We start from the raw sequence: 26704 nt of genomic DNA on the forward strand, positions 1-26704 counted from the left end.
GATTGGGGCAAAGCTACTCATTAGGGGCTGGCTGCAGAGGAATAGGCAGCCAGGGAGCCATAGACTAAGAACACATCTTGCAGGGCTAGCAGCAATAAGATGATAGGGCAGGGCTCTTCTGAAACAACCAAGATGCTGCTATGGCAGCTGAGGCCCGATATTGTCTTGGGGACAAAGTGCCTGTTAAAGTGATTAAATGATAACACCTGCGAGGCATAGGCATGGCTACAGGGGAGGTTGGAGGCCGCAAATTTATACCATAAGGGGATTAGTGTGCTAGAGTAGACCATGGACAGGTGGGGAAGGCCTTACCTAGTGTCTAAGGGCAAGCTGGGAATCAGTGGGCTTCAGGAGGAATCCAAAGATTGAGAGTAGACAAGGACTCACTCTGGGACCCTGGAGAAGTCTCCTTTTCTCCCAATAAAAGGATACCAGAAAGCCATATCAGGCAAAAGAAAGAAGGGAGGGTACCTACAGAGCGATAGTAGGGCAGGAGCAACATGGTGACTAGGAGATATCAAAGCCACCCCTGGAGCCCAAATCCATTAGTCTTGCATACTTTCACAGACTTTCTTCATGCCAGGATAAGTGTACAGCAGCCAAAAAGAGAAAAGAAATTAAGAAAAAAAATCAAATATCCTTTAAAATATGTATCCTTGTGTTATGCAATTCAAAACAGAGAGGGGTTTGTATAATGTTACTTTAGAAATATGTTCTATTACAGAAAGAAGCTGCTTACTACATCATGGCACATAAGCAGACTGAACAGTAACAAAGACATCTAGAAAAACCTAATAAACTTTTCAAAAACTTTAATTATAAAAATATTCAAGTGCTATGTCTTCCAGATTGATTGTATAACCATTTTTGTAGAGCAGTAATTTTGTTTCTGCATTGAAAACAATTAAACTGACAATACAAACATTGCTATCATATGTACAAACTAACAAACTAGAAAAGACAGACAAAAGTTTTGCTCCATTTTCTTCTTCAACAACATTTCTTTAGCAACATTCAGTGTCACATGTAATAATAAGTAAAATTCCTGACAGGAAAATTCTGTTATTTCTAAGTCAGCATGTCCCTTCAAATCAGAATCAATTAATTGAATTGAATTAATATATTTTACATGATTAAGACACAACCTGCAGGTGATAGCAGTCAACACAGTGGTTATTGTGGTCAGTTGTAACCCAGGCACTAAATTCCCAAAGTATATTGGCAACGAAAACTGGAAAGTTCCCTCGAGGGAAGAAATAGTGTCTTCAGCAAACTATGCCCTGAGGCATGGAGTAAAGGTGTGGAAGATGCTTCAATAAGGAAAGAAAGAGAGAAACATAATAAAGAGAGAAAGAGAGAACATGAGAGAAGGAGGGTAGCAGAAGATGACAAAAGTTACCAACGCACGCATGCACACACACACAGTTTTCAGGGCACTAAGTTATGTTTTATATGATTTATTCTAAAAGAAGCACGATGATAGGATTACAAATTTATATGAAGTTGTGTAAATGTATTTGCAATCTGACAGCCCTGAGTGGTCAGTAAAATGTATCAAACCAGTAGATTTGAAAGCATGAGCCTCTACTGCCTTATATAAAAACACATCTATTAACAAACAAAAAAAAGTGGCTACAGGCTTAAGAAACCAGGACACCTAGACAGACACAAACCAGCACGTTATGTGGATCTGGGTTACATATTGTGGAAGTAGTACCACCAGACTCCAAGTAAGATGATAATACAGCTCTCAGTATTTTTCAGTGTACACTTTCTCATTAGAATCAGTCATGTTTCTCTTTGCAGTTTGTCACGAGTGCAAGAAACCCCTACAGGTAGAGGAATATGGATGATCAATGAAATGAACCACAAGGACCAACACTAGATTTCTAAACTTCAGTTATTTACTCATGCTTACAGACCTTAATGCACTCTTCTAAGTAAGATAAATATCTTTAGTGCCTCATGCTCCACTTATGATTAAATGATATAGAAGGAAATCAGAATATTTAAATGAAAACTTTTCCCTTGTAATTAGCATATTTTTTTTGAAGAAAGACAGTTCAGTATTTATTTGGCACAAACACTTGAATAACTTGCCTTTCCTACTTCTGTAACACCAGATACTCAAAACAATCCCATACCTACTTATGAGATCTAATAGAATATGAGACCCTGGGATCTAAAACAGAATTGGGAATTGGACACCTTAATACACTTGTCTTTTTTAAACTTCTAGCTAAACTCACATAGTGAAATCATTTGTGTTTCCCTGGTGCAAGAACTACACACATTAGAGGGGATTTAAGTGTTACATTTCCTGGCTGATCTACACCTGAAATATCAGTTAACTATGTGTGTCAAAGTGAGATACTATCCTTAATGAGAAACTGTCTGATTATAACTAGCACACCTATGCTCCCGTGACACATAACTGGTCACCACCAGTAATAAGGCATAACAAAGTCCTCCTTCTGATGGAATTGCATAAAAATATTGGTTCAGACTCTAGAACTCCTTTGGAACCAACCACTTCCAAGAAAATTACCAACCTGCATGGGAAAGGGCATTATGCTTCCAGCCCACAGTTTCCCTCTTAACAATTTGAGTTTGTCACTTTTAAAAATATTTTAAAAACCCTGGAGACACTTATTTGCATATTCATAGAAATACATTAATAAATTAACTAATATACTTTATAAAACTGTTAGTTACCCATGTTATGAGTCCCCCTTTTTATCCAGGTTACTTTTGTCCAAGCCTAGTGAAAGTGGTTGCTTTCTGTAAAGGACAGAGTAAGAAGTTGGAATTGGACCATATTTTAATTTGCCATGTAGTTCTCTGCTAATTTGAAAAGATTTGAAGAACAAAGGGTGTATCTGAAAAGGTGGCTTTGTTGGTGCTGTTTGTTTGAATCAGGATTTGTCTGTCACTAATCTTATCAGATTTTCCTTTATCTAGTAAAGGATCTATTTATTTTACAGATAGCAGGGCACCCTATTAGTACCTTTCAGAAATTAAATGGGATGGTTATTTTAATTTCATAGTTGTAGCTGAAGTAATATTTGACATGGGTCAGAGTGGAACACTACTGACCTTTATATTGATGAATGTTGCTTATGTGAGTAATTGTTTAATAGAATGAGTAAATAGAACAGAACCTGGCCTTGAAATATAAAAGGCAAAAACATACTGACAGTCCCTTCAAGGCCATATTTTCATACCCCTATTGCATTACGTAGTACCCTGTGCCACTAAGTAGATTTACTGATAGAAATAGGACTATACCTGGGATAAAAAAATACCCATTTTAATAGAAACAATCCATCATAGTGGCCTTCATTTATACTATATGCTACAGTCAGAAATCTTTGCAAGTAAGAATGTTGAAATATTAAACAAAAAATGCAGAGAAAAGAAAAAAAGAAAGATTGCACATTCAGAAAAGAGACCAACTGCTAAAATATTTGCTAGCAGTCTTGGGCTCTTTCAGCAACATTTTTAACTGCTGAAAATATCTAACAAGATCAATATTGGTTGAATGCATTACTTGCTATTTCCAAAGTCTCTCTAATCAACATTTGCTCACAATTTCATTATAGAAAATTACAACAATAATCGGGTGGGACAATCCCAGCCACCCAAACCCAGTCTTCTCACTTTTCTACTCTGTATCCATAAGAGTTCAAACTTTCCAAAATGTCCTGAACTCACACCTTCTTCTTGTCCTACTGCCCCCCACCTGACATCTAGTTGCTGGTGACTGTGCACTTTTCCTCCACACCCTAGCAGTTCTTGATATCACTGTTCACTTACGTTGATAATTGGCAGAGGAGTCAGTCTGCACCTCCCTCTAGATAACTGCCTTCCCATATACAGCTTTTTCTACTGCACAGTGCTTCAGAGGCTGCCAGAAAAGGTGGGAAAGTAAAAAGGCAGTGAAAGGAGGTTGTGATGTGAAGACAGATGGGGCAGCAGAAACTTTCTGCAGCTAAAATGGAGAGCTGACCACTTTTCCCCTCTCCATTTTTTCCTGTGCTTTGGCATCCAAGCTGCTTTATATTCACACGTTCCTACACAGCTCAACCAGAGATACAAACTCTTTTTTCTAGAGTCATTAACCTACTGAGATATGCTAGGCCATAAAACACTAAGTTTTCTAATGTGCTCATTGTCAAGGTAAGTAAGCACTCTACACTTTTCCTGCTTCATTTTGCTTTATTGAGAGTTTGTGTGTGCTAGGCTACAATAAAACATTATGTGCAAATACATTTATTCCCTTTAAAATCATTTAAGTAAATTTAACTTTATAAAAGTTCAGATGTTGAATTATAATGTGCCAGTCTTTTACATTATTTAAAAATATACTCACTCGCTGTATGAAAAGGAAGATTGCCATGGATTTGTACAACCGTGCACAAGGCTGAAAGGAACTGACCTCATACCTGATACCCACACTGTGTGACAACTACTAGATGATGAGTGCTGGTTGAGACAACAGCCAGTAGAGATGACACCCTGCAAGGGATGGCATGCACTGAATCCTCATTAAAACTGTCAGCAATATTCTTTCAGAGAAACTCTATGCACATAATGCCAATATTTTAAGTAAACGCCACAAGACCAACTTCAGTTTCAACAAGGGCTGTTATTCATTCTGCCCTGAATAACCTTTTTTCAAACATAACCGACTAAGTCATCAGCTGGTATATATCAATATACTTTTCCATGGAGCAGGTGAAGATCCACCAATATATCTGACTTGAAGAAGCTGACTGAGGCAGCTTGAGAATTGGAAACAAGAGTAAAAAAGATCTCATTTCATAATTTTTTTCATTTCTGTCCCAATGAAAGTGACTCCATTAGCAATAGTTTCATCCCCAAATGCCACCACAATCCTTCCTATTTTTATTTCAGAGGTGCACTGATTAGCACATGATCTTAGCCCATAGGGCTGAAAAGCATACAGATCTTGGACCACATTCTAACGGGACCACTGCACTCCATCCTAAGCTTGTGTAATTCACAAGGCTTCATTGACTTTAATGAACTATATCAATTCAATGCAGCTAACAATCTTCATAGCTCATCACATATTTGTAGTAATTTTTACTGTTTTCAAAACACTTAAAAATAAATCATAGTCTCCAGTTTCTGCCATTAAATTAAAACAGCTTAAGTTTTCAACAGTGTAGATTTACCCAGTAAGCAGGTGAAAGTTCAAGACAACTTAAAAATCATTTGAATAAGAGTATTAACACATGATATTTATGCAATAAACTTTTCAGACACTATTTTCAGGCAATAGCCATAACTTACCATATTGATTGGGTCAACTGGGCCAATGCTGTTAACATAGACACCCGCTTCAATTACTGTGGTTCTCACTAAATAAAACAGTAATCATAACATATACAAATGTAATCAACTTAAATGCTGCATACTTTTACTGTTATTTATAATATTAAAACAATAATAAACTCTCTATATCCGATACAAAAGGGGTAGTCATTTTATAACACAGGCTTTTCACTTGGTACAGAGTATCATGCAATATGGCTCTCATTTTCTTTACATTAAATAAATGTTAATCAACATGTATTTTATATTTCATAATGGAAACCTTATTTCTATTTGGTTCACTTTGAGAATATATGATAAAGAAGGTGGAAGAAAGTAGAATGCTCCATCATCCAAACTCCTACTTGATTCATAAATAGAAAGAAACAATGTTTACAAAAATATGCACATAACAAATTATGGAGTTGAAGAGTGAGTGTATTTATCTTCCACACAGAGTAAATTTTCAACTTCTTCTGTCAACTCTTATTGAAGAGATGTAGGGAAAATAAAATAAGACTTTTAGCCACAGGCTTCTTCTACCCATGTAATTATATTCTAACAAAAGCACACCGAAGTATTATTAATGCCTCTACATCAGCTTGATCAATACGCCACCTCAGACACAAAATTAAAAACTCATAAAGTGAAAGTAATTTAAAGAGTCAGACATTTCTAAAGCTAATTTTTAAAATTCAGTGGAACCACACTCAAGTGTTTGACAAAAATTAATAGCACTGAAGATATCTTCTAACATAAGCTACGTAGAACTGTTCACCATACAGTTGGAGAAGTCACTTAAAACATACAGCTCTTATGAAAGTTACTGTTGTACAGGTGTCAGTGAAAATGTAATAACTTTCTTTTTGCTAGTTTAGAGGGTGAAAATTTGAGACTTGCATAGGCCAGAACTCAACATTAGACAGATTTGTATTTGAAAACCATCAAGTTGCTAACAAGGTTCTTTGGATAAATGTGATATATTTTATTAGACTGACTAAATAGCTGGAAAAATTGTTCTTTGCAAGCTTTTGGACACAAATCAGGTTGCTAAGAACTTTTACTACCATTATCTCATCACCCATTGGAGCAGGGAGAATTAAGAATGACCTTTTCGTTGTCTTTCCCATGATGTGGGAGTAGGTTGGAAGATTTTAAAAATTAAGAATCTCTCTGCCTCTGTGTATGGAAAGGGAAAGAGATTCCAAAAACAGTTCCAATTAAAATGATTCCACTTCCTGAATGATCCAAACAGAGTTTCAACATTTTCACAGAAATTAAGACTAAAGGAGGACCAATGGATTATTTACCATATTTATCCAAATCCAATGATTTTTTCCCATTCAACATGGGGGAAAAATGCTCCTCCCTTATTTCAGTTTTGAGTACAAGAGGAGGAGGGTATGTGTGGAGGGGAGGGGTTCAGCAGCTGTGGCTCTGACTCCAACCCTGAACCTGACAGCAGGGGGTGAGGCAAAAAGGGTGCATGAATAGATTCCAAACCCAGGGTTGGAGGCACAGCCTCAGCTACTGCCTCCCACCACCTGCCCCCTGTAGCCTCTGATCCCTGCCACCCCCACACTGTTCCCTCCCTCAACCACTGCTGTGGCAGCTTACCTTGCAGTCACAGCACCAGCTCAGGCTGGGGCCCCAATCCAGCCCAAGGCATGGAGCACATGCTGCCTCTGGTTCCCACCCAGCCATGATGGCTATGGTGGCAGTTCTATCTTTGGCAAGTGGCAGGGGGGCAGGAACCAGGAGGTATAGTCACCGCAAGTGGGGGGCAAGTGGTGGAGGGATAGATGACCAGGAGCAAAGGTCCTTGCAGTAGCTCATTGCTACTGTGTAGTAGCATTGCTGGGCATAAACCATACAGTGACAATACTATGCAGTAGTAACAAGCTACTATGTAGTAGCATCGGAAAAAAAATGTGACGCAGCAGTACTGTGCAATAACTCCGGTTACTGCACAGTCACTTTGTACCTGCTTATGCAAGTACTAAATAACTGCACAGTCTGCTGCTTGTCTAGATGCAGCCCATAAGTAACAATGCACAGATTTTATGCTACTTCTTAGCCTTCTCTAGTATATTAAAAAGGTTAAACTACTTAAGTTTCTCAACCTAAGGCTTGTTTTCCAACTTCTACTAGCCCTGTTTTGAACTTGAACTTATAGTATTTCCACATCTTTCTTGGAGTGTGAACACCAGTACCATGTACAGAGGTACCTGTTTAGAGGTAAGATAATTTTACAACTCATACAGTACGCTTCTTTTCTTATAACCAAGAATTGCATTACCCCTTTTGGCCTCAGCACTGAAAGCCAATGTTGAAATCCTAAATCCCACCTTTTATCCATGACTTTCCAAGACAAAATCTGCCACTCTGTACTGTAGTATAAGAGTGACCCATACCCTCTGTTCCTAAATGCATTATCTGGCATTTAGCTGAATTACAATGTATCCTGTTGGACTGAGACGGTTCAACCATCAGCAACTTATCCTCCTCGTTACCAAATTATTCTTGCATACAAACACATCTCAGAATAAGATACACACCTTGTTAAAGGCAGAATGGAAAAAAAGAACCTTCCCTATAGTAAATAACTGAATGGCAGCAATAAGGGAACCAAGTCTGTACATTGTTTTGCTCTCTGTGAATCACGAATAGTAGCTACTTTGGGTTTTGCCAAGATGAAGCTTAAGAAGCAGAAACTATTGTTATTGTATTTCCTCACATACAATGTTTACTCCAATTTCCAGCACCTAGTCTTTGGAAAAAGTTGTGTATTGCATGCAAGAAAATATGGTATTCGCTACTCAATGAATCTTTGTGTCATCTGCCAAGCAGTAAAGACTCAGTATCATCAAGAATGTTTCTAAAAGCATGAAATAGTGTTGACTCAAGAATCAATGCCTGTCCAAGCCCAGCAGAAATGGATCCATTCACTAACACCTGACCATAAACCACTGTATTTTGCAAGCTGCCAGTGGGCCACTTTCTAATCCATATAATATTTGTTCTGTTGATTCCACATACTGGAAGCTTTTAAATCAAAATCTCATGTGGCATTAAGTCAAATTACTTAGAAAAATCCTACCATACTATATCAACATAGTGGTCTTTACCAACTGAACCTATAATGAAAAAGAGGCTTGCTAGACAAGATCTTCCATCAAATCACATTGATGATCCTATTCTTACCTCTCATTCTTTATAGAATCATAGAAAATTAAGGTTGGAACGAACCTCAGGAGGTCACCTAGTCCAACCCTCTGCTCAAGGCAAGACCATCCCAAACTAGATCATTCCAGCCAGGGCTTAAAAACCTCCAAGGATGGAAATTCCACCACCTCTCTAGGTAACCCATTCCAGTGCTTTACCAGACACACTGGACATGGTACTCTGGATGTAGCCTCACCAGTGCAGAATAGCAGAGAATAATTACTTCCCTTGATCTACTGGCAATGCTCCTACTAATGCAGTCCAGAATGCTGTTAGCTTTCATGGCAACAAAGGTACACTGTTGACTCATATCCAGCTTATTTTACACTGTAACCTCCAGGTCCTTTTCTGCAGAGCTGCTGCTTAGCCAGTTTGATAGAATCTTTGACAGTATCTCAAACGAACCACTCCATTATTTTAGCTGGTGTCCAAATGAGGCTCCCAGTTTATACTTCTCCAAGTCATCCCTTTCACCTTTCACTCTGGAATTTCCTATTATTTTCCAATACTTGTTAAATTTTAACATTAAATGGGCAGATATATCTTAACTAGTTTCCTCAAGGCAGCAGTGGCCAGGCTTTTTGGAAGGCATGCCACAACTTAAGGTTTAATAACAGTGGTTCAGGTTTAATAGCCATGTTTAAAATAGAGCACATCTTTTAGAAAACAAAACCATTTCTGTTTTAAAGTTACACTGATATATGTTCCAACAATTAATTTCTGTCTAAGTTAAAAATATGGATCTTATGTCTATACTAGATTTGTTTAACTTCAACTTCCAGTAGTTGTTTCATGTTATACCTTTGTCTGACAGGCTACAAGGCCTTTTAGTATCTAATTTCTGTTCCTCATGGAGGTACTGATAATAGTGTGGTCACACCATTCTTTAACCTTTTCCAAGATATGCTGAACAAATTGAGGCCCAACTCTTCCATTAAAAGGCATATTTTAAAATCCTCTAACTATTCTAGTGTCTCTCAATGCCTTCCAATTTTTCAAGCATTGTTGAAGTGCTGATACCAGAACTGGACACATTCTCCTAGTCTTCCTTTACTGGTAGAATAAATGTAACTTAGAAACATTGAACATGGACCTGGAAGGGACTTACTAGCTCATTAAGTCTACTTGCCTGAACCTTGAGGAATAAAGTTAAAATGTACTCATTCAATAAAACAGAATGTAAAGTTTTCAACTTATGAAATAACAAAAAATATCTGCTATAAACTGAGAGATCATAGGTTTGAACTGACTGAGGAAGAGAAAGACCTGGGCATACAGGTGGATCACATTCAGTGCTTGTGTTCCTCAGGTTAGTTGACTTACTAGTTCCTTTATTTTAGCAAATTTTTTCCATTTTAATGAAGAATCTCAGCCACAGACAAACCTTTGTTTATCCTTCTATGATGGTCAGTTTTTCAGTGTCAGTGTTTTTCAGAAATGAGTCCAACAACCTGTAAGTGTGGCCTACACCCTTGATGAATTATTTTTGGCCATATTGAAATGAATATTATTTATCTGCCTTTAGCATATAATTTAAATTACTCTGCATCAGTGACCCATTCTTCTTCTTATTTGATTACATATCACTTGCAACCATGTTTCAGTACCTATTTTATGCTTTCTTCAACGTAATTGAAAAAAATGTTGAAATCCAGTGATTGGCTCTTGCTGCTTCCCACTAGAAACAGACACTTGCTGATGATTCTTCATTTATAAGTGCATTTTGAGATTTATTATTTAACCTGATTTTAATCAATTTAATAGATTGCATGTAGTGTTTGTATTGTTCAAGTTTATTAAGATGTCATGTGGCACCAAGTCAAATGCCACATGGGACTCAAAGTATATTAGATTAATATTGTAGCAGCCAAAATTATGGTCTCAAAAATTATTATGACAGTCTGAAAAGATCATTTTGCCATAAACTCAGATTTATTGGCATGAATTATTATTACTTTCCTTTAGTTCTTTATTATTCAGTTTCTATATGAGCTATTTCATCATCTTCCTTGGTATCAATATCAGGCTGACACAGCTATAGGTCATCCAGTTTGCTATTAGGGCTTTTGTATATGCGACAGGGCTTTAGTCCTCAGGGTTTTATTTTATGCCCCCTAAACTGAAATGGTGGGTTTTCAGTTGGAACCCAGTTTCAATTTTTCTATCACATTACAGTGAGGGGCCCGATCCCTTTTTTTTATTATTATAATTTTTATTTTGGGGGGGGGGCACCTGGGCAGGCTGTTAGTGGGCTGGGTGCTGCCCCAGCTCAGAGGCATTATGCAGCCCAATTCAACTGTTCCCCAAACCCAGGCTCTACTGAAAAAATAAAAAAGGACGGGGCTCTTGCTGCCTCTGCCTTCAGCAGTGAGGAGCCCAATCCTTTTTATTTGCGGGGCCTGCCCACCTCTCCCATTACCAGGGGGTGAGCTGACAGCTGCATTGTTGCAATTTGCAACTTTGCAAACTGAACTACATCTGGTAGGCCTGTGCAATTCAGCTGATTCAAGGGGCAGTGATTTGATTCGGCTGCTGCCAAATCGGACGAATCTCCAAATCAAACAGGCCCCATCCCCTGCTCGGAGACCCATCAATGGCTGCCCTGCCTGGCCGCAGCATCCTGACACTTTAAAAAAAAAGCCCCACACATGCTGGCTCCTGCAAGGTGGAGGGCTGCAATCCCTGCTGTACCCCACTGCCCTGCACTGCAGGGGGGCAGACTCTGCCATGAGCCCCCAGAGGACCCAATGGCCACTGCAGCAGCTAGTGACCGTGAGGCTTTTTTTTTTGTCAAGTGCTGGGATGCTGGGACTGGGCAGGGTAGCCATTGATGAGACTGGGAAAGCAGGCAGGGGTTGGGGCCTGGCGGGGGTCCCCCTATTGTCTCCTCCCCTCTCCTCTAGCCTGTCTCAGGCCCTATTTACCAGCACAGAGTCTGGGTCCAGCTCCCTGCCACAGCGAGCAGGGACTGCCCAAATTGCCAAATCTCCAAATCGATTCGGAGGCTTTGGATCAATTTGGACCTTTTTATTGGTCTCCTGATTCAATTCAGATTCAGAGGTTTGGCCACCAAATTGGGCTGAATCTCCTCCAAATCAAATCAGCAACTGAAGCTTCACACAACCCTAACATCTGGATGTAGTTTAGATCGCAGCAATGCAAACTTATGTAAACCCCCCAAAACCAGTGCATATGTAATGCCATTAAGCCGCACAAAGGCCATTTTTGTCATGTATACATCATGACAACCACTATGTGTACAAGCACTCTTAAAAATTGGCACAACGTTAACTGTCTTTCAGCCCTTAAGAATTTCCTTATTGTTGAAAACATAGCATTAACAGTCCAAGGAACTCCTAAACTAGTTCTTTTAAAACTCTTGGATGCATGTTAATGGCACCTTCTCATTTTAAAATGTCCAAATGTAGAAGTTACTATTTAATATCATCCTTAGCTATTGTTGGAATGGAGAGCATTATATCATCATTGTCAAATGCAGATGCTTCACCATTTGCTTTTTTCTTATATACGCAACAGAAATATGTTATGAATTCTTTGCCTCTTTGTGGACAATTCCACACCATCCCCTCTCATACTGAGTCAGTATTATTGTTGTGATTCCTCTTGTTCATTGTCTATTTTAATTCCTTTTTTTTTTATTAACTCTGTAGGCCACAGTTTGCCTTGTGTTCTTTTGCTTCTTTGATCACGTTTGTCAAGTAAATTAGAACCTAGGAAATACACTCCTATAAACCTTCCCTTTTTCCCCCCACGAGGTCATTTTGGTCTGAAACTGGGGATTACATGACAGTGAAATAGATGGCATTCATCTTGGACAAGAAAGAAATAATGTTGGTAGGTTAGCCTAGGAATAAATGTCACCAACTGAAGCAGATCAGCTGTACCAGCCTATGTGCTAGCACAGCTGATCTGCTTCAGCTGGGTGAAACATGATGCCTGTTGTCCCACCTGTTAATGCCGCAGGACAATAGGAAACATGTTTCCCACTTCCAGAGATGTGCCCCTGCCAATTTCCAGAGTTCCCAGAGATTGTTTGGGGTATGTCTCTACAAGTGGTGACTTCCAAATTTCCCTGCTTCCAGAGATGTATTCCAGGGACATGTCTCTGGAAGTGGGGAAAGCCAGGACACTCCAGTGCACTCTGCAGTTCCAGGGTTGGGGTTCCCAATCATTTGATTGGTGGTCTGATCCCCAAGACCACACCAGAGTGTCAGTCATGCTGCAGTGGAGTCCCTGGATTTAGACCATCAATCAGCTAATTGGCAGTCCCAGCCTCAAGAGCACATCAGAGTGGGAGTGTCCCAGCTTTCCCCACTGTCAGAGTCATGCCCCAGGATCTCCAAGGAATGTTTCTGGAAGTGGGAAATGTCAGGACACTTGCAGAGACATGCGCCTGGCAATCTCTGGGGTGAGTCTCTGAAAGTGGAGAAAGCCAGGCAGGCACTCCCAAGGGAGTGGATCCTGCACAGGAATTCCAGGCGCTCATGGAACGAGGCCCCTCTAGTCCCAGGAGAGCATTCCCAGAGCAACAGGAGGGGGAGGGAGGCTCTGGGCTGCCCAGTTCCCTGTTTGAAAGCAAGTAGATGTCCACTGAAATAAACTGGCACAATTTATTACTACCTTTTGTTGTAGCCACATTGTGGCATGCCAAAGGTATGGAAGCCTATTTGCTGTCACTTTTATGCCACCATAAAAAAAATGATGGAGGTACAAAGGCAACATCTCTCCCCACCCTTAGGGAGAACATCTACTAGGCTTAGTGGGTATTTAATAGGCATCCAATTGAAGGAGTATGGCTCCTTCTACACTAGAGTTTAAGGATCCTGGTAACCCTAAGTTGCTCATCCACATCCAGTTAGTGGTTGTAACCATTGTCTGTTTTAGACTCAGCAAAAAAGCATAACTTTTTTTTTTTCCATGTAGCTCTTGTTATAGCTTCAGTGATGGTGAAAAAGTGGGGCACTATTTCTGAAGGATAAAGCCTCAACATGTTTAATGTATTCCCTTTTTTATTTGAAAAAAAATCAGAAAATCAGCTCAATCCATGTTTTTGTCACTCTGAGAACTAACTTTACAAACATAGTTTCACAGTTGGTAGGGTCAGAAGGGACCTGAGCAGATCATCAAGTCTGACCGCCTGCCATGGCAGGAAAGAGTACTGGGGTCAAATGACCCCAGCAAGGTGTTCATCTAGCCTTGTCTTAAAGACCCCCAGGGTAGGAGCCTGCACCACTTCTCTTGGAAGTTGGTTCCAGATCCTAGCCACCCTTACAGTGAAGTAGCGCCTCCTGATGTCTAGTCTGAATCTACTCTCTACCAGCTTGTAACCGTTATTTCCAGTCACTCCTGGTAGCGCTCAGGGGAAACAGGGACTCCCCCAAATGCCTGCTGATACCCCCAGACTAGTTTGGAAATGGCCACTAGATCCCCCCTCAGCCTTCTCTTGTGGAGGCTGAGCAGGTTCAGGTCCCTTAGCCTCTCCTTGTAGGGCCTGCCCTGCTGCCCCCTGATCATGTGAGTGGCCCTCCTCTGGACCCTCTCCATGTTGTCCACATCCCTTCTGAAGTGCGGTGCCCAGAACTGGATGCAGTACACCAACTGTGGCCTAACCAGTGTCACAGAGGGGGAGGATCACCTCCTTGGACCTGCTTGAGATGCATCTGTGGATATATGACAAGGTACACTTGGCCTTCCTGACTGCATCCCCACACTGCTTGCATGTCAGCATTTTGGCATCAATGATGACTCCAAGATCCTTTTCTGCCTCTGCACTGATGAGAAGGGAGTTCCCCAGCCTGTAGGTATGCTGCTGGTTCTTCCTCCCCAGGTGCAGCACCTTGCACTTGTCAGTGTTAAAACCCATCCTGTTCTCATCCACCCACCCCTGTAACTTGTCTAGGTCTGATTGCAGCCTATTCCTCCTGTCTAGCATGCCCACATCTTGGTGTTGTCAGCAAATTTGAACAGGGTGCTTTTTACCCCCTTGTCCAAGTCACTGATGAAGATGTTGAACAGTGCGGGCCCAAGAACCGAGCCCTGTGGAATCCCACTGCCCACATCCCTCCAGGTCAAATAAGACCTGTCCACCACCACTCTCTGGGATCAAGGTTAAAACAATGTGAACTACTGCAATGCCAGGAGGTTAAATGAATTAGAAAGAATAAAAGGAACCATCACAGTTGGATTTACATTGCTTTAATTAATTTGTTCACAAGGATATCCCTGCTCTTATGTGGATTTATACAAAACTGCAACCAGCAGAGGCCAGTGGTTATTTGGTTAGAGTAGAACATGTTTTAATAATAGCATCTTTATGCTCCAATCCTCTCAAAATATATTACAGAGATAAAAGCTAATAAGTGTAATGAAGATAATCAAACAGAGTGGCTATTAGTCAATTGGTAAAGCTCACAGATATTAAAATAGGATTCACAGAAAATGACCGACTATAAATGAAGTTTTCAACTACTCATATTCATCTCTCACAGACTTAACTTTCAGCTAAATAGTGACCAGAAATAGGCTGAGAAGGGACCCAATTTTATCATCTCACTCAAAGATTTGCTCTTCTAATGATGGAAATATATCCCCCTGTTCCAACATGCTGAAATGATATGCCAACAACAGGAAGAGACAAAATTTTGCTCTGGCATTTGAACCCATAAGCTTCAGGCTCAGAAATAAAAATGTTGCAACTATATACAAGCTACTGTAATTCAATGTCCCACAGAAGAATGTTTGCTATTATTATCTTGAAAGTTAAGTATAATCCTTGTTCAATACTTCTGTTGTGCAAGTCTTGAGGTTAACTTAAGAGATATTGAAGCCATCGCCAGATTTTATCCTCGTAATTGAAACAGACTAAAATGAATGCACTGTAGATTGATTGTGTTTCAGTGTCTTAAATATCTACTGTATTTCAATAAGCAGGACAACAGGATGTGAGGCCCTGGTTTTGATTTGGGGAGTTAATGCTTCCTTAGGGGCAAATGTTGAGGGCTGTGAAGCCCAAAGCTGTAAGCCCCAGATTCTGGAGAGGCATCAGACCTGTCTTTTTGTTCCTCTGGTGACAGCTTTAAGAGTACCCCAAATCTTGCCAATTCATTAGCTTTTTTGGTAATATGTCTCTTACTTGTTTAATGCCCCCTGCATCCCTCAAGTTGTAACAGCTTGGAAGAAGGCTGGGACAAGAATGAGAAGGCCAGCAAGAGCTGAAAGGCAACAGAACCATAACAGCAGATGAGATACCCATTTCATTGAGCTGCTGCTCTCCAACCAGAAACCTTTGTGCCAAAAGGAAGCAGCTTCACTTTCTTGACCAATCCCTTAAAATCAGACTTGGCACCAAGAAAAATGTTTAGGGTTTTCTTTTTCTATATGCATTATTTTAAAAACACCTTATTTTAGAAATCATATTTTTGAATGTGAAAAATATTATTTTGAACTTAACAGCATGGCCAGCTATATCTTTAAGAAACAAAGCAACAAACAATATAATACATTATTTAACACCTGCAGTTTCTTATAAACATTAATAACATGGGGTACAGACAGAAGTGCAGCTCCCCGCTGTACCTGAGAATGCTTTGCATTAAGCTTTCTGAGTTACAGTGATCCCCTGGACCAAACAGAAGTTCATTGCTGGTTTCAGGGTGTAGGGGAATCTAGCTGATGGCTGCCACGCTGCAGCTGATTTCCCCTAGCCAGGGCCTCCTCCATGTGAGGCTGCAAAGTTTTCAGAATGAGGGTGGGGAAGGGAGCAGAGGGGTTCTTCAACTAGCACTGGAAGGTGGGGTGGGTGAACTGGAGCCTCCCCCATCTCAGGAGGACTCTAATACACTTGCCGCACCCTCCAGTGGGGGGCCAGACCAAACCCCAAACTAAAATCCCTCCCCTCCCTTTCCCCTCTCCCATTCTGAAAACAGCTCGAGGCTGGGAGGCAGTGCAGACAGAAGTTACAGAAGACACTGTGTTCTGGTATGTCTTCATCTGACTCTTCATGCAATGTATGAAGGGTCAGATTTTTACCTGATTGGCCATTTTTTTAAGTGGTCTGAAGCTGTGTGTTTGGTCACAGTTATGCTTTCTGCGGCCAGGTCCAGCAAAAATTCTGTCTGCACCTATGGTGTATTGTCTGCTTTGTTTTTATTTTATAACCCAGTAAACATTTAAAAATATATATATATTTTTATTAAAGTGACAAAGCTTATTCAAACATGTAAGACAAAATCTAGGTGGAGGCTTTACTCTGTAAATTGTCTGATACCTCTCTTGGAGCTATAAAGACACTATAGCTGAACTAAAGCCAAAAAAACACCTCTTTCTGCCTTACTGCACTTATTTACAGGCATAAGCATTTCAGGTAAATCTGATGCCTGGTAAATGCAGATACATATTATTTATTCTTTTCTCCCAGTTTAATTGGCCAGTGACTGGCAACAGATGCCACCACTTTAAAACCAGGCAGCCTCTGGATGAATAACAAAGTTCATCATGAAAAATCTGCTCCTTTGTAATCTGCAGTGGCTAGGGACCCTGTATGCACTTGGATCTCTATTTTTTTTCATAGATATCATCTATCATACATGCCTGCAAAGTTGTCTGCCTAGATACTATGAAAAATAATCCAGTTGGGAAATGTCATCCTATCCAGTGCCATTTGGCAAGATCTAACAAGGTAAAGGGCAACCTTCCCACCATCAGAACTATATTTACTTCCTATCTTTTCTACCAGGAATTCTACAGAGATGCCTCATTTGCTCACCATACTAATCTAACTGAGAGATTTGGTTGAGTTTCCACACAACATAAAAAGCTAAAATCTTCTCATTCTGGAAGAACTTCTGGAACCTTCATCTAGAAGGTATACCTGAAAAGGCATCATATTTGACCACACTGGTGAATTGAACAATCTGGCCATAAATATGTGAGCGTTACATGAAGGCACACCATCCCCAACAAAATTCCAAAATAGGGAGTGTGATAACCAATACATTATTCAGGGACAAAAGTCTGTAAGAAGATTCTCTAAAACAGAGAAGCATTATGAGCTAGTGAATAGGGCACTGGAAATGAAGGCTATAAACCTACATTCTAATAAATCTCTTTATCACCATTTGCTTGTCACATCTACTTAAAGTGTCTGTTCTTCAGGGAAGTATCACCTCTGACTAGGCTTGTACAAATGTGCTGACCAATGTCTCCTTCATCTATAACTGACTATTTAATACTAACTAACAGCAGACCTGAAAATGTACAGGAACAACAAACATTAATCTAATCACTCTCTCTCAGAATCCCATAAATAAATTAAATAATTCTAGAGGTTCCCATAGAGGAACAGAATAGGAAGGGCTACATTCTCAGGCTTGCTCATGCCTTCCATCCTTTTATTGTCTCCCATCTTTCAACACTCCAGGAAGCACTGACAAAAAAGAATACACAGAGCAGTAACAGATAAGGAACTGGCACTTCAAACTTCAGAGATGAGGGCTCAGTGACAAAATTAATCTGGGCTAGGACCAGGCCAGGACTACTGCTGCTGTCCCAGAGCCAAAGCAGAGTTGCAACAAAAGGTAAGGTTGCGGGGTGCTGAGGCAGAGCGGGGGCATGCAGCAGGGGTCAGACACTAGCACATACGGGTAGGAGATGTGGGGCAGGCTGCAGAAGGAGCAGAGAATGGGGAGACAGGCACAGTCAAGGGGTGGGGGAAACAGGCAACAGGGTGGATTGGGTTGGGGGAGGCAGAAAGTGAGGGGGGGTCAGACAGTTATGGAAGGGCAGGTGACGGTGGGGGGGGCTCATGGCATGGAGATGGCAACAGGCAAGGCAGACACAAAGGATAGGGCAAGTGGTTGAGGGGCAGGCAGAGAGGGACAAGGGGCAGGGAGCAGTTAGGAAGGGCAAAGGGCAGGGGACAATGGGATTGGAGTCTTTCCCCTCACTGCCCCTCCCCACCCCACCCTGCCACAGAAATATGTGGGGATGGATTTAAGATGGCCTTCCTTTAATTAGATTCTATACATTGAAAATCATAACAAATTTAATTACTGAGGGAGTCATCTTAAATCCAAGTAAACTTGGATTCAAGTAAATACGCTATTTCTCAGTACTATCTGTGCTGTATTATATATTACACAGTCTGAGAAGCGTTGATACTGTGTGGATGGCATTCACTAGTTGCAAAAAGGGGAACAATATGCTAAAAAATAGGCACTTCTGCCTGTATTAGGCTTATCTGAGCCACTTCCCAATCTAGCTCTGCTTACAATGAGCAGTTTCATTCAGCCACTGAGCCCACACTGTGGCATGCTAAAAGGGTCTTGTAGTCATCCCAGTTGAAAAATGCTGTGCTAAAGAAATCATTTTGGCTTTTGTCTGATTGTTTTCACTAATTCTGGCCAGTGTGACTAAGGGCAAAGAACACAGGATTAGACATGTAGGCTTCATGAGATTCACGCATGAGTCTGGTGTCACAGGCAGAGTATCAGTGTGAAAGAGCACTGATATCACACCCAGGTTAATTATTAACAGCATAAAAAGAGGAGAGTTAGGAAATTCATATATATATACCATGCTTCCCCTGAAAAAAAATATTATAAATTTCTACAGCAGCCTGTATCCAATGAGATCAATATATCTAACAAACAATCCTTACAAGGCAGAGTAGATCATCTCTCCTTTTACACAAGAAGAAAATGAGGTATGGAGAATGCAAGTGACTTTTTCCCAGTTTCACACAGGTGAGGTAGGAGCTCAACTTGTGACTGCTACACATGTGTCCTTGTCCTATGCTTCCACTACGAGATTATGCTAAATTATATTTAGCTTCTGCTGGGGAAAAAAAAATATCAGTGCTTTGAGTTAAGAGGAAAAGGTCACCCTCTTATTTATCATTTTAACATATCAGGGTTAATTCTAACCTCTGTCCCATTCATTCCAGTTTTTTTAGATTTTACGTGCACTGTTTCTTTGTCCCTTCTCGTACCCCCTCTTTTTCTCTCTTTTTTCAGGACATGGAGTAAGAAACAGGAAAGCTAGAGTAGACTGAAGTCCACCTGAGTAGACTTAAACCAGTTTATAAATTACATTACAGTGTATTATAAGGCACACAAGGCTGGGGGGACACAGTGAGGTCCTTCAGGTGTTGGCAGCACTGGCTGTGGCAGTGGCAAGTAGGGGCTTCTGCAAGCAGCTGCAGCACTGTTGGTGGTGGGGGGAGGGTAGTGACCACCCACAGTTGCTGCCGGGGGTGTCAGTGGCAAGAAGGGTGGTGGCAAGTGGCGACTGCCCTCAGGCACCAGGGGGTTTGGTGTCACCTCTTCTCAGGGGGTGCACCTGCACCCATGTTCACTCCCTGCACATCACCAGTGATAAGGCACTGGGGAGAAATATTTTAAAAAGTCTGTGCAGCTTCCAGGAAAATCTTTGATAGGCAATGACAGTTCTGTACACAGCATAGTTTGCTGTCACACTGAAAGTAGCCAAATGAAAAATTATTGCTTTGCAGTAGTTTTATCTATGGCACACTGCCTCAAAATGAAATCTTTCATATAACGGAAAAGAGATAATAAAAATAGTGGAAATTGTCCCTACTTTGTAGAAATTATTTTCATGTGTAAAAAAAACCCAATACTGTTACATTTTACTTGCTTTATGTTTATCTAGTTTGAGACATGAATCCAAAAACATTTGGCACTTACCAAAAAACATTAATTACAATTTATTCAATGGGTCTATTTTTATAACATTATATTTACAGAATTTTTCAATTAACTTACCTCCAATATCTGGACGAAGTTTACTGTCATAACCTTGAAGTAAGGAGTCCAGTATATGAGTGACATCTCCACCATGAATCTTTGGTGCAAGTACCCATGTTTTGTTCACAGTTAGATCTTCATCATCCTCATCATCAGCTTTATCAGCACTAGTAGTGTTTAAAAATATTAGGGAAGAAAACTAGTGAAATAAAACATACGAAGCATGAAATGATAAAAGAATAAACAGTGCACCCTCATCAATATATAGAAAAATATTTGAACATATTCAGAAATATAAATAAATACCTGATATGTTTATTTTATCACTTATTTTTATGGTAGCAGAAAGCAGCAACAATTGTACCACTTGAGAAATCCAAAAAATGGTACTTGACATACAGAAGCATTAACACAGATTAAATATAGTAAAGTGAAATCATAACAGCAGTTTTATCTATTAATTTATCTTGAGCAATGTTTTTATCTAACTAAAAACCCTATGCTTTCCCCTATTCCCCTGTTGTTTTCCAAATCAATCTGCTAAAATTTCTAAGGGATGCTTAATCATCATAATATGCAGCACCTGGAAATCAAGAGCATCACCTTTCTGTCTCAGATGACCTTAATCCCAAGTGAAGATTTTTCACATGGATATATGTTATTCTGCCCTGTGATTTTTCTAAAGTATTCCCGATTTATTTTATTTACTCAACATTTTAAGCATATGGATTTAGAACAAAAATATTAATGCATTCATTTTCATACTTATGACCCAAATTATGCATCAATAATTTATTTGTTTTTTTATATATACACTGCAGCTGGCTTGCCACATTATTCATTTTAATTCCAATTATTTATTATCTGGATATTTTGTCACATTGGAAGAAATGCACAAGGGAAACAATTACATTTTCATTTATTACCTAACTTCAATTAGATTAACAACAATTTATAATTTATCACTGAGTCACAAGAAAAAATGACAGTGACTTAGACATGTCCACAGATTCACTCAAATGATCACCCAAAGGTCAAAGAATGCCTGGAAGTAATTTTCTCTCCATTTGATTCAAATGTGTGTGGACTTAACTATTCCTCCAGTGCTCAAATTCCCAATCTATGTTACTCATCCAACATATTTCAGGGAAATGCTGTGGGCTTAAACTCAAACAAATGCATAGCTAGCTTTAACTATGGCAATGACACAATACATCTTAACAAAGATGAATTACTACAGAGCACATGGAAAAATCAGTTTCAATGATAAAATAAGCAAAAAAATTCAGGCAGAGAAAAGGAATTAAATTGCTATCCCTAAAGAAGTTGCACACTGAACTTCTATTCAAAGGCATTGAACAGAAATATTATTGCTTGCCATTATAGCAGAATTTTCTAGAATGCCTTATTGGTAAGGCATATGAGTCTTACTCAAAGTCATTTAGATTTTTTTTTTTAAATCCCGCTATTAGTCCTAATGAAGTTTTGCTTTTCTGTAGTAAATGAATACCTTTAAGATTAATAATAAGATATTCTGTATTTTTTAAAAAGAAACTCTTGAGATTCCATATCCAAATACATACTTACAAGTGCTATACCCATCTGTATCCAGTCGTCTTAATTCTACTCCATCAAAACAAAACCAAAAGTGTCTACATTATGACAATCAAGCCTTAATATGTCCTGGTTTTTCTTTTAAATTTTACCACAATTAAACAGGCAAAACATGGAATGGGCAATTTTCAGTTATTTAGAACTCAGCCAAAGTTCAATGAACTTTCATGAAGTGAGCAAATGATATTTCTCTAATTTCAGAGTGTCTTCCTTGGGGAAAAGACAAAAGCTTACTGCAAACAAAGGTATTAATAGTTTATAAGAGAATGTTGCAGAAATCTTTTATAACAAACAGCACTGTACAGCCTGAATACTGGGTTTGCTGCCATCACACCTTACAATAGCCTGATAAGTGTCTTGTTTCTTTTAGATGCATATTTATTATAGTCATATACACACTTCAAATATCAAATATTACATGTACCATTAAGTATAATTCCACAATGAACTAAAAAACAGGTAATAACAGGAGGCGCTCAGGGCTACTTGCCCTCAGGAGCTTCTGAGGCCCAGCCAGCTGGTATCTGGGGACACTAGCCTCCTGTGCCAGCTGGACTGCTAAAGCAACCTTAACATAGAGTTGCCTGTAACAGGTGGCCTGCTTGGGGCCGATCCAACCGTGGCCCGCCCACCTGTTCCTGGGCTAACTGCTCACATTCTCACTCGCCACGCCTTATTGTTAGTTAGTTAAATAGATGTTAATAAGCAGGAGGCTGCCCATTTCCTGCCCTGATGCCAGGGGACGCTATCTGCAGCTCCTTTCCTCCCCTACAATGCAACCCAAGCCTCGCAGATGGCATCTATAGTTCTTACAATCACCAGCCCCCACACTGGACCCCAGAATCGTACTGTTGAACCCCACCTGGATTCCTGGCCTCAGGAGGTCTCTTTCGCCTTCATACCGGGCAACAGAGCCCCCTGAACTGCTTCCTCTTCAGGTGTGATCCCCCCACCGGGATCCTTCGGTTCACTAGCCCTGGCCAACCTCCGGGCCAGTTGGAACCCCAGGTCCTCAGCTCTTGGGCGTTTCTCGAGGTGGGCCCCTGGCCCTTTGACCCTTCCGGTCCTGGCCCCAGCATGGGCCAGTCAGGAGAAGTTCAGACAGGCCTCAGTCTATGGCCCCTACTCTTTCTTACCTTCCTGACCCTCCAGCAAAGGGGTAACCCACCCAGTTGTGGGGGTTAGGGGTTGTGCCCCAACCTGCCTTTCACCAGGGTGGTCACTGGCCTGGCATTTCCTGGGGGCTCCTGCACCACTGAGAGCCCCATCAGGCCACCTACTCCCGGCAGGGTGCAGTTTTAGGTCATACCCAGGACCAGGAGCCTCCTTACCATCCCCTACAGCTCCTCCCTTACCTCCAGATGATATCAACAGCCCTTCAGTCAGGCAATGCTGTTGCCTGGCCTCCAGCAGCAGAACTGCTGTGTTTATATGGGCAGCCCCAAATCCAAAAAGGCTGCCCTCATCAGGCACCTGGCAGCTGCCAGCTCCAGGCCCTTAAAGTGGCAGGCACCCCCAATGCCCTGCCACATAGCCCCTGCACCTTTACCCACTGCAACAGTCTGATAGTGGGGGCTGCTGCCTAGCTGTGACCTGCCACCACCTGTGACATCATCCACCCCCTTGGACCTATGGCCCCATGGCTGCATACCTGCCAGACCTGGACAAGAACCACGCAGCCACCTGGACTGTGGTATGAACGCTGTAACAGAGCCTCCTGCACTTCTGGGCCAGATACCAGTGGCTGTACAGTTGGCCTTTGTGCAGCACTGCTGTCATGCCTTCCCGCCCCTGCTCTGCCATCTAGGTGGCTATCACCCAAAAGATGTGTTTATTGTGATGGCCCACTTTGAATTATCAAAGCATGCCTTCTTGGCCCCAAATGGCCAGGTCAGCCACCTTGTCTGACCTCCAGCTAGGCCCCTGGTGCTGGCCCTGGGCAGGATCCTCTGCCTGGGTCTCACCACTTTCCTCACCAGCAGAGATCCTGGTGTTCCCTGTTTAAAAATAGCAAATTCTATGATTAAAAAAAAAGAAACTAGAGCTGACAAATGATTTAAAAAATTATTGCAGTGCAAAGGAAAAGCGGTCCTTTCCCATCACCACTTTTGGGCCTTCATGCTGCAGCCTCCCAGAGCCCATGCCCATGGGCCCATGCTCTGTAGCTCCTCTGCACTGCCACTGCTGCCCTGCTGGGTGGCCCATAGATGGCTGCAACAGCAGCAGAGAGGAGCCACACAGCAGCCCAGGAGTGGGCTCTGGGTGGCTGCAACAAGAAATGCCCAGCAGTGGTAAAGGAGAGAGGCTGCTTTCCCCCCCGCATGTCGAGTAGCAGCTTCTGCCCAGCCACTGCCATTACTTAGTGTAGGCAGGTGCGTCTGGAGCAGGCGTGGGGTGGTCTGAGGATGGGGCTGCATGCGCGGTGTCTGGCTGGTATGGAGCTGGTCCAAACTTTCCCAAATTAGGAAACTACCAAATTTTCTGATGTGTGCAATTAATGTAATTAAAAAAATTAATGCAAAAACAAATTAATGTGTTAATCAGTTAACTGTGATTTACTGACAGCCCTAAAAAAAAACCCAAATTCTTTCATTAAAATACCCTAAATCTGTGTTCTTCTGCAAATAAAGTGAAACACCACTATATAGGGAGAGATATCAGCTGAGCAATGTTTTATTGATATATTTACCATTTTAAAGCAAATTGGAAGCCTACCAGTGCCTAAATCATGGTAATAAAATGAATTCTAAATATCTACACACTTTGGTGTTTACTTTTGGGTTTTTTTATTCATAGAAAAATCAGAGCTGTCTCTGCCCCATTTGCTCATAGGAGTGGGGTGCTGACCAGCACTGATATGCTAGTGACCTAACCTTGCCCCTCACTCTCAACCCACAGCCCCACCAGCGCCCCTCACTCCTGATATGCAGCCCTTGCCTACCCCCACTACTTCTCTCCCAGCAGCAGGTCTGTCCCAGCACCAGGACATGAGTCCAGCTGCAGCTGTTCCAGCTGCTGCTTTGTGAATCTGAGCAGTGCCAGCCCTTACTGATCTGCTCCCTGCACCTCTGTCCAGGCCCCAGCTGTTCCTGGAAAGGCCTCGAGTGGGGTTCAGAAACTGGACTGAGCAACCTCTTTCCCTTCCAGGTCAGCCTTCACCTGCACAGGGGCTCTAAGCCTGGTTCCGGCATTCTCTTCTACCTGAAGTGCTCCCCCCACACCAACCCCCATCTCTCTTGCTCTTTCTCTCACAGACACACACACACACCCCTGCTTCCACCTCCAACCCTCCCCCCAGCCCATCACACACCCAAGTGGTTCCTGGGACCAGAAGCGCCCCCAGGCTGGGGCCACATGTCCCAGCACCAGTGTGAGCATGGGGCAAGGCTGCAGTGTGGCAGTTGCCCCTGAAGCTGCAGCTCCTGCCAGTAGGTCCCAACCCATCCCATTTGGTGGCTGGGTACCCAGGGTGTGAGATTTGTGCAGGGGATGTGGGATTGCAGGGGGTGCATGTGGGGGAATTTAGGGGGTTTGTAGGTGGGTGCAGGGTTTGTGGGTAGATTGGGGGGGAGACTGTGTGGATGTGGGGACTGCTCAGAAGGGCTGGGTCCCCTGCCTGGCCCCCCGCACAGCCTACCCCTCCCCCCCAGCAGCAGCAACTGCTGTTGGGGCACTCAGGGCCCACTACTGGCAGAGCCCCCCCTTGCAACCCCATGGTGTGGCACAGCCCTGGCTGCCTGGGACCCAGTGCTGCCTGTGCCACATAGTTTCATAGACCACATGGTGCAGGCCCGGCCTGGAAAGATGCACCTTCAGAAAGGACCCTGCTGTTCTTGCTGTCACCCAGGGCCCCTGACACCACATTCAAGAGCTGTGCACCCTCAAGTGAGGCCAGGCCCTGCCTCCCAGTGCCCTGCATTCAATCGAGCTGATCTGGCTCCATGGAAGCAGGACGTGGCACAGCCTGAGAGTGCACAGCTCTTGCATGCAGTCCCAAGGGCCCCAGGGGACAAGAATGGCCCAGTCCTGCCCAAAGGTGCACACTTCCAGGCTGGGGTGGGCCGGGCCAGGCCGAAGTCATTTGACACAGGTGGTACCAGGTCCCAGGTGGCCAGGGCCATGCCGCACTGTGAGTGGGCGCTGCCAGTAGTGGGCCCTGAGCACCCTGATGGAAGCTATTGCTGCTGCAGTGGGTGGAGGGGGCTGTGCACCATGTGGGAGTGGGCAGGTGACCCACCCCTCCTGAGTAGTCCTCCCACTGCCAAAGCCCCCCCCACACACACACAATCTCCTCCACCCCCACATCCTTATTTACTAGGGTCAGAGCCTGGGTTAATCCATTGTTGCAGTCTTGCCCTGCTCCTATTTGCCCTAGCATGCTGAGGTAGCATGCTCAAGCAGCAAGGGAAGGGTGCCAGAGCATCTGTTTTGAGGACCCAGCCTCATGTTGCTTCAGGGCATGCTTCTGGACCACTTTTTTTCAGTGTGGGTTTTTTTGGGGGGTTTTTTGAGACAAGGATTTCCCAATAGCAAAATTAGATATGCAGTGTAGGAAATATCTTTTCATTCCCAGCATGCCTCTTGTGGCATCTCAAACTGCTTTGAGATGCTGAAACAGGGACATGCTCACTTGTCTGGATGCACCCAATAAGAATAAAAACAGATATTAGTAGGGACCTACCAAATTCACGATTTTGCAGATTCCATAAAATCTGGCATTGCCCACAAAATTTGCAGAAATC

The 26704-nt window shown here is 42.1% G+C and overlaps 1 protein-coding gene across 1 annotated transcript in view; it reads right to left on the minus strand.

Moving 5' to 3' along the window:
• The window catches only part of GABRG1 (gamma-aminobutyric acid type A receptor gamma1 subunit), a 100163-nt gene that overhangs the window by 43321 nt on the left and 30138 nt on the right, over positions 1–26704 (minus strand). The window contains exons 2-3 of the mRNA XM_019553326.1: positions 20367–20515; positions 5320–5387 (exon numbers count right to left, since the gene is read on the minus strand). Of these exons, the coding sequence (XP_019408871.1) occupies positions 5320–5387; positions 20367–20515 (217 nt within the window). The remainder of the gene's footprint in view (positions 1–5319; positions 5388–20366; positions 20516–26704) is intronic.

This window comes from Crocodylus porosus, unplaced genomic scaffold, assembly GCF_001723895.1.
Source record: "Crocodylus porosus isolate Cpor-Errol unplaced genomic scaffold, CroPor_comp1, whole genome shotgun sequence".
Taxonomy (NCBI): domain Eukaryota; kingdom Metazoa; phylum Chordata; order Crocodylia; family Crocodylidae; genus Crocodylus; species Crocodylus porosus.